This window comes from Myotis myotis, unplaced genomic scaffold (assembly GCF_014108235.1).
Source record: "Myotis myotis isolate mMyoMyo1 unplaced genomic scaffold, mMyoMyo1.p scaffold_m19_p_2, whole genome shotgun sequence".
Classification (NCBI taxonomy): Eukaryota; Metazoa; Chordata; class Mammalia; order Chiroptera; family Vespertilionidae; genus Myotis; species Myotis myotis.
Genome location: NW_023416324.1, coordinates 188,401,551 through 188,418,947, shown reverse-complemented (window position 1 = coordinate 188,418,947; position 17,397 = coordinate 188,401,551). Strand labels below are relative to the sequence as shown.

The 17,397-nt window shown below is 36.7% G+C and overlaps 1 protein-coding gene across 3 annotated transcripts in view; it reads right to left on the bottom strand.

The window, feature by feature from the left end:
• PDCD10 (programmed cell death 10) overlaps positions 1-17,397 on the bottom strand; it is a 45,266-nt gene that overhangs the window by 20,698 nt on the left and 7,171 nt on the right. For all 3 annotated transcript variants that reach the window (XM_036347400.1, XM_036347402.1, XM_036347401.1), the window contains exon 2: positions 3,511-3,724. In XM_036347400.1, the coding sequence (XP_036203293.1) occupies positions 3,511-3,606 (96 nt within the window). In that variant the 5' untranslated portion in view covers positions 3,607-3,724. The remainder of the gene's footprint in view (positions 1-3,510; positions 3,725-17,397) is intronic.

Genomic DNA, 17,397 nt, shown 5'->3' with positions numbered 1-17,397 from the left:
TTATGATGAGAATGCATAAGCTTTTTCACTCTTCTATTACCCTAGAGGCCCGGTGTGCACGGGTAGGATCCCTAGGCCTGGCTGGCAATCAGGGCCGATTGGGGCCTTCCAGCTGCCAGCCAGGGCCTTCCTTCGTTATGCAACGGCCCCTGGTGGTCACGTCACAGAGAGTGATTGGTCTCCCGGTGGAACTCCCATGGGGATAATTTACATATTAGGCATACACACACACACACACACACACACACGACAAAATTTAGTGATTCATTTACCTTCAGAGTAAAATGTTCACCCCTACTGTGGTGCTACTTTCTGCAAGATTAACTTGACAACCACTTATCTTTAAATCTGCATAGTACAGACAAACAATGCCAAACTAATTTTCCAATTAGTAGATTTATAGAAAAATCCTCTTTTGAACTATAACTATCAACTAACTGATTAGGTATCTTATTTAATTTCACCTCTATCAAAGAGAAAACCTACTACTACTAATATTCCTAAAAGCCTATTCATTCTGTACTCTCTTTTTAAAATACATGACAGAAATAATTATTTAAAAAAGCTTGATACCATGTTTGATCAATAAATTCAATTTGAGAATTAGACCCTGAGAATTTGATGTAGTATCTCTCAGTCTGCAACTTCCAGCCATTTCATTTTAAAAATTTACTTCTAACAATTAGTTCTTGAACCAAATATGAATCATTTGGCGACGTATTCTAATTCTGGGCCCATTAACCTACATATGTTTTTAGATCTCATCTGGAGAGAATCACTGCCTTTATTTCTGAAAGAGATTTACTAGTCCATTCACAGCTGTTTATTTTTCTTTCAAGTTAATTTTCCTTATACCAAATGAATTAGGAAAGTTGTATTAATCCCAACAGAGCATTTCACCAGAATGCTACATCCTATTCAATTATTTTCCAAAGTTAAGACTGAAATAAAATCCACTTTCCATATGTAAAAAAATATCACCGAAATTGTTAGGAAAAAAGTTTTTCTCATTCCTTTTCATTAACTAAAGGATCAAACTGAAACTCAGAAATTTAACTGCCCTTCCGCCAAGAAAAGACTCAACGTAACCAGATAAATACAGAATAATCTCCCAAAACAACTTGGCCCAATAGCCACTGAGTTAGCTATAGAGTTAGACTACAGACATGAAAAGAGGGAGTACCTCTGGCAGGAACTGTCATGATGGTTCTTAAAATACCTGAGAAGTCCAAACACTAATCATCAAGATAGATTACTCACCAGTTTTCAGGGATTGTCTCCTTACTTCTTACCTGGTACGAAGATCATTAAATAATTTATTTGCTTAAGTATCTGTATTCCCTAAGATTCTTATAAGAAAGGTTGTTGCTTATTTTTCCCTCTACAGTTCCAGACCCTAGCAAAACACTCAACGAATAAATGGTTGGCATTTAGTAAATATTTACTAATCAAAAGGGAAACACTTGCTTTTAACAATAACTCTAGCCTTGCAACAAATGGGTAAAGTATTAAAACAAAATGTTGGAATTAATTACTAGAGTGTCTGCAGTAGCTGCCAGATATAGGTGTAACCAGCACTAAAAGGGGGCCTCAGAAGCTAGCATGGTAGCAGTATAATAAAGACAGGTTTTTCAAAAGATGCCTCCTACTTGCTTCCTCCTTAGTAGCAAACTTCTTAATTTCCCAACCTCTTTTGCAGCTAGGTGTGGTCATAAGATTACATTTTTGCCAATGAGACGTAAATGTAAGCCTTGTATAGGACATTCAAAAAGGTTCTTAAGAAAGCAGAATCAGTTAGAGGTAACACACACACACACACACACACACACCCTCCTGCCCTTTTCAGGAAACAACTTAGGACAGTGGTTCTCAACCTTCCTAATGCCAAGGCACTTTAATACAGTTCCTCAAGTTGTGGTGACCCCCAACCATAAAATTATTTTCGTTGCTACTTCATAACTGTAATTTTGCTACTATTATGAATCGTAATGTAAATATCTGATCTGCAGGATGTATTTTCATTGTTACAAATTGAACATAATTAAAGCATAGTGATTAATCACAAAAACAACATGTAATTATATATGTGTTTTCCGATGGTCTTAGGAGACCCCTGTGAAAAGGTCGTTCGCCCCCAAAGGGGTCACGACCCACAGGTTGAGAACCGCTGACTTAGGACGATGAGCTTTAGTGGCCATCCCACATGCTGAAGTGACCTTGATAATGGAAGGCCAGTACTAACATGATGGGACAAAAGATAGGAACCTGAGTTTCAGGTGATACTGTTCCATAATACTAGCTCTAGTCCACTTACCTCTAGAATTTTTTATGTAAGAGAAATAAATTTTACCCAAGCCACTGTTTTTCATTTTCTCCTTTGGTCATTGAGCCTAACACTATTTAGGAGACAGTGTTTGAAGTTCAAAATATTTGTCTGAAATGGAAACTAAACTAAGTCTCTAGATTTCAAATTGAAGAGGATGAACCACTCTCTACTGACCCCAAGACATTAGATCATAAAATAGATCTAATACATTATGAATAAACCTAATAATGTTGGAGAAATGGTTTTTAAATTCACGATCTTACTCTAATATAATTATTTTATAAAAAGAGATAAAAATTATGGGAAATGGTAAGGGCTTCCAGGTTGTAGTAGCAACAATAAGGTTAATGGCATCAATAGCTTTATAATTAATTAGATTAATAAAACAAACAAAAAAAGCCACCCACAAACTCACAACTAATTAAATAGGTAAAAAGCCTAAAGCCACAGAATTCAGAGTCCTAGATTCTAGTCATAGGTAATTTCAGGAAAATAATTTCATATTATCAGGACCCTAGGTCACCATTAAAAGACAGAGGAGAGTGATTAGATTATACTTAAGAAACTTGCAGAGTTCCAGAATTCTCTACACACTTTAACATATATTAATTTAAAAGAAAAACCAAAATGTATTAATATTATTAAGTCCTACAATATTTCTAAAATAAAAAGAAAACAACATCTTCTCTAAATACAAAGCACTGTTATGTTTCATTTATCAGTAAAAATGTTTGGGGCTACTGACTGTAACTCAGTAGGATAATTTGTGCCTGCTCCTCTGGCTATCTAATGTGCTTGTCCCCAGCTCTTCAGCTGTCTAACCCTTCTATATCCCTTTCAGATCTTCAGCATGTCTCTTCATCAGTGAGGCCTACCCTGACCTCCAAAACAGGCTCTACCTTTTTTTTTTAAACTTCATAGCAATTACCACAATTTTTCATTTATCTAATTATTTGTATTCTTTTAGTTAATGTCTCTCTCTCGAACTACAATGAAACCTCTAGAGAGGGAACAATATATCTGGGACTCTCACCCACTGTTTTATGTCCAGTCCTGGCATAATACCTAACACATAGATGGAATTCATTTATATAAGTATGTTATATGAAGGAACCAACAAATGAATAAATGAAGTAGGAATTAAGGAATTGCAGAGATCCTATGAGAAAATATCACCGACTTACCTCATTAAACACAGGATACATGACTGCATAGAGAGGCATAGAAACCATGGAAGTGGTCTCAGCTTCATTCTTCATCTCTTCCATTGTCATCCTCATTCAAAAGCCAACTACAGTAGAAAAAGCAGTGCTAAAATGCAGAGGAATCTTCATTCACTGCAGTATTTCTTCTCTCTTTTTTTGTCGTAAAAGAATAGGTCACAAAACATATATTGACCTGGTTAAAGGGGAGAAAGAACAGTAAGTTACTACATTAAGAGGAAACAACAGATACAGCATTTTTTTCCCCAAAGTAGAGTCCTTATCTTATGAAAATCAGAATTTTTAATATATCTTACTTGTAAAGGCAGCCCTAGTCAGTGAGACATCTCTGTTTCCCTTCTCAGATTCAAGAATTGCCCTTTCTTAACAGCTAATCTCTCTTATTAGGTACTACACTACAAAGCAGTGTTGCATGATTCAACTCATCTTGAATTCAGAAAGAGCTCTTTATGAAGCACCACGGATTAATGATTTATCTAATTCCATCATATGCAATTGAGGAAAAAGTATCAAAATGCATAATTATAGCATTTACATGCAATATCCTATATAATAAAAGGCTAATATGCAAACTGACCGAATGGCTATGATGCACACTGACCACCAGGGGACAGATGCTCAACACACGAGCTGCCCTCCTTGGTCAGTACGCTCCCACAGGGGGAGCGCTGCTCAGCCAGAAGCTGGGCTCATGGCTGGCGAGTGCAGCGGTGGTGGCGGGAGCCTCTCCCACCTCCGTGGCAGTTGAACATCACCCAAGGGCTCCTGGACTGTGAGAGGGCACAGGCCGGGCTAAGGGACCTCCCCACCCGAGTGCACAAATTTCGTGCACCAGGCCTATAGCACATTTATAACTATGAAATGTACAGTGTGTATGAAATACAAGTAAAGAATTAAGAATAAAGAATTAAAGTGTATAACATTTTCATTAAAACGCCTTTTGCTAATTGTTCACTGGTTTTGTCATCTAAAAATAACCAATAAAAACGTAAGTACCAAATAATTTAAGGAAAATCTTAAAACTGGAAAATTGCTACCAAATGTGGTCCATTTGGGGAGAAAAAATGTTACTTAATTCTGCCAATGGTACTTTTTGAACCTAAAACAAGAAATCCATAGAAACTAGTAGTCTGGAATTAAAATATCATGATTTAATAATATAAGAGAGAAATTTTACTTTGAGGGGTTAAGGAAATGTGTTGCTTCTTAAGAGAAAGCAACTATATTTATTCCCTTTGCTAGGCTAAAAAATAAGCCTAATTATAAGGTGGAAGTGTAACAGTAGTCACTTATCTATATATATAGTTACAAAACAATCAATTTGAATAATTTCTGCCATTTGCAAAACATTCTCATTGATTATAAAACATTTTCACATGCATTTAATACTTATAACTTATTTACAGTAATTGTCATTATAATTTTACATGAAAAAGAAGGCTCAGAGATAATAATTTGCCCAAGATCACACATGCGGAGGCCTAATACTGGATCCGAGTACTTAGAATCCAGATCTGATTTCCCACATCATAAAATCAAGTCTGAAGTATAAACAAAGAACCTGAGTTCATCCACCCAAGAAAATACCCAGAAGTAGAAGTTGTTTACTGAATAAATATATGTTTAGCACCTACCATTTGCAAGATACAGTTGGGGATGAATAGATGTCCTAATTATTAACAATTTACCCCGGCCAGACTATGAAAGACCTAAGCAGTTTGAAAGTAATATCCAAGGCCTGGCGTACTTATAGCTTCAAAATTCTCCAATAATCCATCCCATCTGAGAACTGCTTCTATCCTTCCACATCCCAACCAGTGAAGGGGAACTCAACACCTACTTGAACAGTCTGGTTCCATTTCTGGTAGTTCTAAACATAGACAGTTTGCCCAATTTCTGAGCTGACGTCCACTCCCTGACTTCACAGAACAACAAAACAAGGCCAATTCCTAAATTCTATTCTAGGGCAAGAGAAAATCATTACCTGATCAGACCACTGATTTAAGTAGATTGTTTGGTCATAGCATTAAAAATAGAATGGCGGAACAGAAACTGAAGGCAGGGAAAACATGTATCTTTACAAGAGATCAACAAGACCTGAATAATAAGTAAGAGGAAGTAGGTAAATATCAGTTGTGGCCCTACTATTTCTATTTACCTAATAGGCCATTTGGTAACCTACTTTTCCACTTAGAAATAAATTGTGAATACTTTTTTATAATAAACTTGGAACAAAGGCTAGGGGCTGAAATACAGAGAAACTGGTCAAAATGAAAATGATAGGTACTGTACGCACAGTTTAACAGTAAAAGAAGGCATCTACTATAGCAAAGAAAAAAGCAAGTAAGAAATAGCAGGACAGGGTCAACAGAACCTGGGAAGCTATCTCACTGGGTGACAGAAAAAGAAATCATTCACTTATTTAATAAATATTTATTCATTACCTACACAGCATTAGGTCTGGTACTAAACAGAGACCAGTAAACAAGGCTAGACAGTCTCTGGCTTCATGCAGTTTATATACTATGGAAGGAAAGAGAAAATGAACAATTTTGAGTATGACACAGGGGAGAAGTCAGGACGCTATACTATAGGAAAATGAAATGAGAGAACCAGCATCACAAAAACCAGGTGTTTTAAATACTCCCAAGTATGGACAACAAGTTTTTAAAGAAATTTATTTGGTTTCTTGGCGAGGTCAAGAATAACACTCAAAGAGTAGGATCATCTCTGCAAGGGCTGATATATTGAGAGAAGTCTACAAGTATCTCAGTAAAAAGGAGGTGAAACAGTAAAGGAGGTTCAATAGAATCATTTTTGTCTTTTACTCTTTCAAACACATGTGCCTGTCCCTGCATATAAAGACAGAAGGAGATGCAGAAAAGTGTTCACTTTTATGATGCAAATGAATTATATATTTCCTTTAAACCAATTTTACAGTACTATCAACTACTATTTGTCATAAAAAAGACAATATTATTGCAACACCATTCTGGGTTAAATAGCTGGCTGGCCCACAAAACACTTAATCACCTTTTAATATTGTTTCTGTGGATTAATTTACAACTTTTCAGAACACACATTTACAAATTAGGGCCACTCATAGCTTCATTAGCGTTAACATGAGATTAAAACCACCAATTCCAGTGCACTCTCCCTCCTGGGAGCATGCCTTAGCCTTTCCCCTCCTCCTCTTCTTCCCCGACAGGCATGCATCTCCTAAACTTTAAGAGACTCCATGAGGCTTTAGACCAGGGAAGCAATGGGCAGCAGCAGTTTGTCCGAGGCAAACCTCCTGAACCTGTCTTAAGCCACCCTTCTCTTTGACTGCTTAGTGAGCCAAAGCAGCTCAGCCTAGGCTCATTTCCCCACCTAGTCTCTCTTCTGTTATCCTAGACCAGTGATGGCGAACCTTTTGAGCTTGGTGTGTCAGCATTTTGAAAAATTCTAACTTAACTCTGGTGCCGTGTCACATATAGAAATTTTTTGATATTTGCAACCACAGTAAAACAAAGATTTATATTTTTGATATTTATTTTATATATTTAAATGCCATTTAACAAAGAAAAATCAACCAAAAAAATGAGTTTGCGTGTCACCTCTGACACGCGTGTCATAGGTTCGCCATCACTGTCCTAGGCCCTTTCCTGTTTCACTGTCCCCAGCTTTAATAAATGTTCTCCAAAATTCAAAGCAAACAAAAACAAACCACCAATTCCAACATGGCTTATTAAACTGTTCGGCTAATTTTAGTTTAAGTTAAAATATGTTGTCATACCTTTTATATACTTCTTCATTTGAGATGGTTAAATGTACAACCTGCAATCACTCCAAGCAGAAAAAGATCCTGCTACCTAAAGAGCAAGGGTCAGCTGAACTGAGGAAGGGCTGAGGCCCTGCCCCTTTGAGAAGGTTCCTTCCTTTCAGCATGGGTGTGGCCAGTCAGGCAGCACATTATCAGCCTCTAAGGAATACTGGTTTCTGGAGTGAGTACTGATTATGCATGTATAGTCCACTGATTAAAGATTACTGACCCTAAATCACAAATGTGGAAAGACATTAAAAAGTCACCTCTTCCCCCCTTTAGTACAGCAGAAACCAAAGTTCAAAAAAATGAATTACTCACGGTTAAAATTTCTAGCTAATCTATATATCTATATCTATATCTATATCTATATCTATATCTATATCTATATCTATATCTATAAGCCCAGTGACCAAAAGGTGGAATGACCAGAATGACCAGTCGACCAGTCGCTATGACACACACTGACCAACAGGGAGCAGATGCTCAACACACGAGCTGCCCTCTGGTGGTCAGTGCGCTTCCACAGTGGGAGTGCTGCTTGGCCCACAGCAGGTGCAGCCGCTGGGCTGACCAGGATGAGCAGCAATCCCACAACGGGCTGATGCCTGCAGGCCACACCCCCTACCAGTGCACAAATCCATGCACCAGGCCTTTAGTAATAAATAAAAATTACTGTGGGTACGATGGCAACATAGGAAGAACTATTTATTTCCCATTTCAAATGTGTTGCTTTGGGGTAAAAGTTTTCATTTTCAAAGTAAGATTTGTCTCTTGAGTGGTTAGCATCCACAGAACTAACAAAAAAGAAACAGAACTATAGATACTAATTATTTAGATACAAGGTATACTTTTCAAACTTTTCTTCAAAAACAGCCTTTGTGACATGGAGATATTAAAACAACTAGAATATAGGCAACCTATTTATATAAATTTTCCCCTCATTTCCTTAAATATTCAAAATAGCACTGCAAATTTCTAACACAAAGTGAATCAGTTTTACCAGGTGTATCAGTTAATAATGCGGACTTTGTAATCAAAGAAAACACGATAATTTCAAGAGAAACATCAAAAGTGCTTTATTCAAAGTAATGTCCATCACTAGCCACACATTTCCCCCATCTTTCAGGTAATCTGTAGATACTGTCCCAATAGAACTTTTCTTGTTTTGATGCAAACCATTCAGAGACCCAATTTTCCACTTCTTTGTACGATTTGAAGTGCTGCTCAGAAAGTGTGTGTGCCATCGATCGGAATAAGTGGTAATCTGAAGGAGCAAGGTTTGGTGAATACAGTGGGTGGGTTAATGTTCCCAGGCAAGATCTTTTAACGAGTCTAACTGGTTTTGAAGTGTGTGATGGTGCGTCGTCAGCATGAAGCAAAATTACTTTGCCGTGTCTTCTGGAACATTCTGGTCATTTTACGATCAAAGCGTAGTTCAAATTGATTATTTGTTATCAGTAGCCATTGGTATTAATGGTTTCACCTGGTTTTAGAAGCTCATAATACACCATACCTTTCTGATCCCACCAAATGCACAGCATTGTCTTCTTTCAAAAGCAATTTGGCCTTGCAGTTGATGTTGATGGTTGTCCTGGATCAACCCATGATTTTGTGCGTTTGGGATTCTCAAAATAAAACCACTTTTCATCTCCAGTCACAATTCTATGCAAAAAAGACTTTCTTCCGTGCTGTTGAAGCAACATTTTACTGATGACTTTTTGGTTTTCCATTTGTCTTTCGTTCAGTTGATGTGGCACCCATTTTCCTTCCTTTAAAATCTTTTCCATTGCTTGTAAACGATCGGAAACTGTTTGTGGAGCAACACTTAATCTTTATGCAAGTTGTTTTTGAGTTTCGCACGCATCTTCATGCAATAATGTTTGTAATTGTTGGTCTTCAAACATTTTTGGTTGACCTGGACGTTCTTTGTCTTTCACATGGAAGCCATCACTTTTAAAGTGTTTAAACCAACTTTCAGAAGTATCTTGAGTTGGAGCATGTTCACTATAAGCTTCCTGAAGTATAAGGTAACTATCAGCAACACTTTTCTTCAAGATAATGAATTAAAACTTCCCACAAATGCTATTTGTTTTGGCACGAAATTCGACATTTTTAAGCGTAAAAATATCTATGATGTTAACATCTTCAGAAAATTTGACATATGAAGTTTTGAAGCTTGCTATCAATACAACATAGTATACATATCAAATCGCATAAATATCAACATATGTGTAACTCCACCTACTGAAAAAAATCCGCATTATTAACCCATATACCTGGTAAATATCTTGCTAGGCTCAAAACAATTATTATTTGTTTAGAATGGCCAAAAATAGGTTCTTGGCCATTCCAACGCTAAACTCTAGTGCTAGGAGTTTCTGCCCTGCCCAACCAACAGGAGCTTGTTCACTTTAAGAACTATACTTGGGTATATCTCAAGCCTCAGAATCAGCATTTCCTGAAACAGCCTCTCTTCACTCCATCTGGGGCATGAGATAACTCTAGAGCCAAAGATATATTTACTTATAAATAAAAAGAGTAGACAAAGGGAAATCTTTGGTACTGATGTATGCAGTTCTTGGGATGAAAAAGAAGCTTCCTAAGTAAATTTGACACCTAAAATGTTTCTAAGCAGGTCCATTTGTCTTGTTTTTCTCTATCTAGTCAAATCCAGTTCTCAGCCCTCTTACTGTTCCTAAATTCTTATAATTCCTTTAATTTCCCTCCCTAAAGAGAGAAGTGTTATTTTGGTTGAATCTTCAACCTGCCCATGAACATTTAGCTAAAAGATGTTTATTCATTCTAGCAGTAAACAGAATCCATGTGTTTATGTTACCATTTATAAGTTTTTCTTTTTCCCATCAGAGACATTAGAATCAGCATAGCAAGTATATAGTAGACCAGTAATATATGTTTGTTGAATGAACAAATTAATGAGATAAGAGATGGGCAATTTATAACCTGAATCAGCCTTGTTAGTACTTTTCAAATTATCAATGCCTGCAAAGCAAAAACACAGAAATCTAATTAATTCTATTAATAAAGTCTGGACCCAGTCACATTTACCAGTTTTTACTTCTAGCTATCCCCAAACTCTTCCTACTACGCTAAGGTAAGAGAATATAAGTAACAAATAACTGCAAATAAAATCAGAATTCTAATAGAAATTTACATGAACACCAAATAAAACTAAAGAAAAATAAAAGTCAGAGGTTATAAATTCTAATGTTTCATTTTTATTAGGGCTGCTAGAATATTTTTTAGATCCTGGGGAAACTAGTGTATAATTTAATGGTTCACAAAATTTTCAAAGTGTAAGCATTTCCAACATTAGATTAACCTTGAATTACACATAAGCAAAATCCAAAAAGTTATCTCACTTTTAGCACAAAGCAAAACTTTCTCTATGGGAAAGGGTGCAAGTGATGCAGTTCCCAAATGTCAGGTGACCTAAGCCATCACAGTCACTTCAGTGCCTACTAAAAACATTTTCCCAACACTTCTCAATCAGAATGTCCAGGAAGCTGTATGTTTAGCAGATAGTCCAGATGATCTTGTGAAGAGAATAGGCTGGAAACCAATGGAATGGAAAGAACTATGGCTGGAGTTAGAGAACCTAGCTGCTAAGGTCAATCTCAGAGACACAGGTAAAATTAAGTTTGACTAAGCAACTGAGACAGGAGTTTTTGGTTCCAACTTTGTCAAATTTCACTTAATCACTGACCTTGCTTCCTCATCAGAAACAGAAATGAGGTAAAATTTTATCATTTGAAGGCCTTGAACTCTAAAATTCAGTGATAAAAAATATTTTAGCCCTACCCGGTTTGGCTCAGTGGATGGAGCATCTGCCTACGGACTGAAGGGTCCCAGGTTCAATTCCGGTCAAGGGCATGTACCTTGGTTGCGGGCACATCCCCAGTAGGAGGTGTATAGGAGGCAGCTGATCGATGTTTCTCTCTCATCAATGTTTCTAACTCTCTATCCCTCTCCCTTCCTCTCTGTAAAAAAATCAATAAAATATATTAAAAAAGATTTTATTATGTATTGATATCTACTCTAGGCTCAAAAGTAATCTCATGGGACAAAAATTTTCCAGAGAAAAATATCTCATCAGATCATAAAAACTATTATACAAATTCTAGTAAGGAAAGCCTTCTCAATAGTTGGTTGACTTAAGGTTTCAATTAGCTGACAACCCCTTACTTTCTTCTTAAGCACCTGGCATCATGAATCACACCCGCCAGGCTCCTAGATAAACTGAATTTATTCCAAGGCTGTGTAGCTCAGTCTGGCCATTTCACATGGCTGGAAAGGTGAGCATGTGATATCACAATTTACCTTTTAGGGCCTTCTCATGTCAAAATGTTGTGGCCACTTCCAAACAAGCGACCAAAGGACTAGAGGAGGAAGCTAGAAAAAGGGAGGCAGAGGAAGAAAGTAGGTAGGAAATCCTACTCAGACCAAAATGAGCTGATAGACTTCAAGATATATGTACGTCTCTCTCCTTCCTTTGCAAACTAGAGGCCCGTTGCACAAAGAGGTTCATGCAATAGGCCTTCTCTTCCCTTGCACCTGGGACTGGTTTTCCTCCGGCACCTGGGACCCAGGCCTTGGCACCGGACGGAGTCTTTAGTCTTTGCTCTGCTGCTTCGCCCCTACATATGCAAATTAACTGCCATCTTTGTTGGGTTAATTTCCATACTCTCCTGATTGGCTGGTGAGCGTAGCAGAGGGATGGTTAATTTACATGTTTGTCTATTATTAGGTAAGATTATATTTTCTCTAATTCAAGGTCTTCTAGTGTTTTCTTTTTAAAGAAGGTAATGGGAAACTCAACCTCCCTGAACATGTAATACTATCAGTTTAGTATTTATTGAATTTTGCATTTAGGGACATCTGGAAACAATCTCTTATTAATGGTAAGTGTAATATGTGACACTTTGCCACTGTGTTTGTTTATATATACCAAACTGTTTTTAGGCTACTTCGAAATATCAAAGGGATAATTTGTGAAGAGAGGTATGGGCAAAGAGCATAACAGTTAAAATCTGAAAGCAAGTTCACATACTGGTACTAACTGTCAATCATAAACCATCATGTCTCTCTGATCAAGTCATTTCACCTCTCTATGCTTTAGTTTCTTCTACAATATGAACGAAAACTGAGCTGTATACTTGAAAGGGATGTGGCTAGAATAAAAGGTAAGGCAATTTTTAAATCAAACCACAAAGCCTCTATATTAAATATTTCATTTTACTATGTTACTAAACACTGTATTTTTGCTTTTGTTGTTGTTAATCCTCACCTGAAGATATTTTTCCATTGATTTTTAGAGAGAGTGGAAGAGAAATGAAAAGACAGAAACATTGATGTGAAAGAAACACATTGATTGGTTGCCTCCTGCACGTGCCCTGACCAGGGCCCAGGCCAGGGCGGAGCCTACAACCAAGGCAAGTGCCCCTGACCAGAATCAAATCTGGGTCTCTTTGGTCTACAGGCCGACACTCTATCCACTGAGCCAAACCAGCTAAGGCTATTTTTGCATTTTTAAAAAGCAATTCAAAGTAAGTACACATCCACAAAAAATTATCATCTCATTGGAAGGAATACGCTACTCAATCAATTCTTTTAAAGGCACTCTCACTGTTATGCCACTATTTTTGAGTATCTGATACCATTAACTTGTTGAAGGATTCCAGCTTTACTGTTTTTAAAAACAAGATAAAAAAAATATAATCTTCAACATCTCTGTAAACATTTCTGACCAAATAAGCATTTGCTGAGCTATTAATTAACAAAGGTTTTAACTAAAAACATCACCTGAAAATTGAGCTAATATATCTTTGAAAACAGAAAACATTGGCAAATTAGAGCACAATGAACCATGAAGGAAAAAAGTAAAAATGCTCTATTAACTTTATCATTTTGTGTTACTCTTCGTATATCTGTCACAGATAGATGTTCCTTAACTAATAATATGCAGCCATGGTTCTTAACATATGCTCTATAAATACTCATTTAAAACTTACAATTGACTTTTCTACCAAGGATTAAGTGAGAACTAAAGTTCTAAGGAAAACTTCAAAATCCACAATGTTACCTAAAGGAAAACAGGAATATGACTGTTTCTGTTATACTTAGCCAACATTAACAGTACTATCATTAGAGACGTGAGTAATAAGCACAGGGATTCTAGAACTAGACCTGTCTGGACTTAATCTTGGGCCTACCACTTACTAGTTGTATGAGCTGGAGTAAGTTTTCAAACTTCTGTGCTACAGTTTCCTCATCTACTACAAAATGGGAATAACAACAATATTTCTCTCTTAAGGCTGATGTTAAAATTAAATGGAACAGTGAATGGCACATAGTAATTATTCAGTATTAGCTATTATCATTAAGTACACTGTAATCTAGAATGACAAGATCAGATCTCTTTCTATAAGTCCGATCTCCCCACAATCATCTAGCCAAGGGATCAAGGACTCATTAAAGCCACATAAATAGGAAATATAAGTGATTTTAAATATCTTTAAAACAGCAGAAGGTTTGTTTGTTCCTTTGTTTTACATACAAAATAATTTATCAAACTCTATATACTAGTATAAAACACTAAAACTGTTCATTCATCCAATGTATTAAGTAACTATAGTTTACCAGCCCCTTTCTCTTTTAGGCACTCTTAAACATCCCTTTCTCCACAATTTGAAAAACACTGCTCTAGGATAATCAGTCCAGAAGCATTACAAACAAATCATTTTGAAGAACAAAGGTGAATGGCCCCAGTAGTGAGGATAAGGGTTGGCAAAAGATATTTGAACCCCGAGTTTCCCATAACTCAGAGAGTTCCAGATCTCCAAATTTACCCTTACTCTTGTCATATGCTTATACATTTAAGAAACTTACTTATTAAAACCTTAAAATTTTAAAGCAAAAACAGCCATTATATATTATCTAGTCCAATCTCCAAATTTTACAATTTATAAATAGAAGTCCACAAAAATTCACATTAAGAAACAAAATAGAATGGTGACAGATATTTTAAACAAATATATAGCCTACTAGAGGCCCGGTGCACGAAATTCGTGAGGGGGGAGGGGTCCAGGGCTCCTGGCTGGATTGCCCCAAAGAGGTAGGCTGCGCGCGCCGGGCCACAGGAACCCTGGTGGAAGCCACGTGGAGTGGCTGCCTGGCCCTGCCCCCGCAGCACATGCACAGGGCGGTGCAAACCCCACCTCCACTGTGCACACAGCCATCTTGTGACAGCGTGAGGACATCACACAGTGAGGGCGTGACAACTACTTAGCCTTTTATTAGTGAGGACTGTACAGAGGACATGTTAGTCGGCTAAACTGAACTACTTCTAGACTAATCTGTCCTCCTTTGTGTCATCCATGGTTCAATCAATTTATAGTCAAGACCCCTAGAATCCATGCAGAATGTCTGGAGACCAAAGCCAGTGGGAATGTGCGCTGATCCAAAGTCAGTTTAGGGTACTCAGCCATACAAGTTTGTAGATTTTCAATTTGGTGCTGCAGAGACCTCTGATTCACTCACCTTAAAAGTTAAATGCGTCATGTCAGTGTGGCCTTACATATTGAGGAGTACTGTTTCTTCATACAGAAATGAACAAGAAGTAATTAAGTTTTTCTATACAGATGGACAATATAGAACAGTAGATAAGTGCTCATGTTTGAAACAAAGACCTGAGTTTGAATTTTGCTCAGCTGGGTCAAATCATTTGTTAATCTTTCTAAATTCAATGAGAAATTAATGGAAATACTGATTGAAGTTCTCACCTCACAGGGTTACTGAGAATACTAAATGCACATAAAGAGCTTAATACACTGGCTAACACACAATAAGCATTCAATTACTGATATTTTATCCAAAAATCTATGAACCTGTCATGGCATCAGGACTGGAAATAGGGAGAGGCAAAGCAGATGCCTAGAGCACCAATTTGAGCTCTGACTTGCATGACAACATGCCTCCTTAAATTTTGGACCCTAGGCTCCATGTGCCTCACTCTAGCCCTGCCCCTACATAGCACACACAATGATAGCCTGATACTGGTATCACAATATCATAAAGGCCACATGATTACCATACACATCTTTAAAACCTTATTATAAATAAATAATTGGGCCACCAAAAGTTACATATCATCCAAAACAAATTACATAGTTCTGGAATACTTAAAATAATTTAACCATTAACTGCATTTTAACACAATTTGCCAAGCCCATGTTGAAATTACTTTTTATTCTTTTAATGTGCATACATCAACTTAATAAAGTTGGGGTCCAGAAACAGACTGAGTGAAATCTAGATATAATCAAGGACCTTAAGATAATTCATAAAAGATAATCTACACAGGGTAATCAAAAGTTGACAACAATAGAATCGAAGGATTCCTTAACTTCTGAATTAGCTGATGGGAAATGTGAACAACAAAAATACCAACCATTGGCTTCTAAAATATTTCTGTACAACTAGTTCAGGGGAAAGAACACATCTCTTTAGTTATGACAAGCCTCAATTATATTTCCTATTCAGTGCATAAAGTTTTGTTAAAACCAGGTCTGAACAAAATTTAAACAGAAACATTTGTTGGAGGACGGGAAACAAATGTGTCCCCTGAATAGGTCTACCTTTTGCCCATGAAATTCTTAATCTAGTTAGTGGCTCATGAATCAAATAATGCCTAACTGAATATCATTAAGTATTTAATTGAGATACATCTTTCTATTTTCCTTTTTATTAGTATGTGTGATCTCCTGTTTAAATTTCTCCAATATAATCCCCAAACTCTCCTTTAAAATCCCTTAGAAATTTGACTTAATTTAAGCACTCATACCAGTCCTATGTTCTCTGCTGGAAAGTACAATCTAAGGAGACTATTCCACATGGATCTGCTCTGCATCACTTACAATATTTGATATCTACTAGTTAACTTAATGACTCCTAATTGCCTAAGGTTCTTTATGCAATGTATATTTTCTTTACCTTGTCTTACAAGATTTATTTGCACCAAAATGTTGACACAAGACCCTCAAATGTTGACAAAATACCAGCTCCAGGTAACAAATTGACTCTGGCAGGGTCTATCTTGATAATGACATTTAACATCACCTTTAGCTCCTAATTGATCTCAAATATAAACGCTATTAGTCACAAGAAAAAATAAGGATGAGAATGATATTTATTTATGTTTTATACACAATTCCTCACATAACCTTCACTTGCAAAACTGTAATTCATTGTTAATGAAGCACACCAAAATTAAAGTGAGAACTCAGAAATCTCTCAAGTTTTACAAAATTGTCGAAATGCTAATTTTATTATAAATTAAGGCATCCAAAAAGTATGTGATTTCTGCATAAAAGACCACAGCATTATTCAAAATCCTTTGGAATTAAGAAAGCCTTGCAAAAATCTGAACTGGTATAAGGAGCAGGATAGTCTAGAGGTCAGGTCTGATTCATTCAGCATTCCCAACTGTCTTTTTTATAGCAACCTTATGTAAGTCCATGAAAGCAGCAGAGGTGTGACATTTTAAGGTTTGGCCATTCCTTAATCCCACTGGATTTCCAGTTCATCCTGAAGGCAGGATAAAGCAGGGAAGGATGTTTCAGTGCCAGAAACCAAATGTTAAGTTAGAGAAACTATCATGGTTCCCCTTTCTTAACAACTTTAACCCAAAATTATCAAATGAATTGATGAATGTGAAAGTACTTAATATTATCAGAAAGGAGGTGAAGGGAATCAAGAGGTTAAAAACAAAAAGAAATCTGGAAAGAAAAAAATATATGTATCAGAAAGGCTAAATGTCCACATAATGGTCTTTCCATCCCCTTCCCCTTCTACCAACTATATTATAAATGTCCTAAAGCAAAGTTTTACTCTGCACAGTTACTCTAAGTCAGCAACAGTGTTAGCTGGAGATATAGTGATGAAAAGTCAGCCACAGTCCATGCCCTTGAGGGTGTGCGGTCTTGCAGGGAAGAGAGAAATTAACAAAAATAAGACATGTCAAG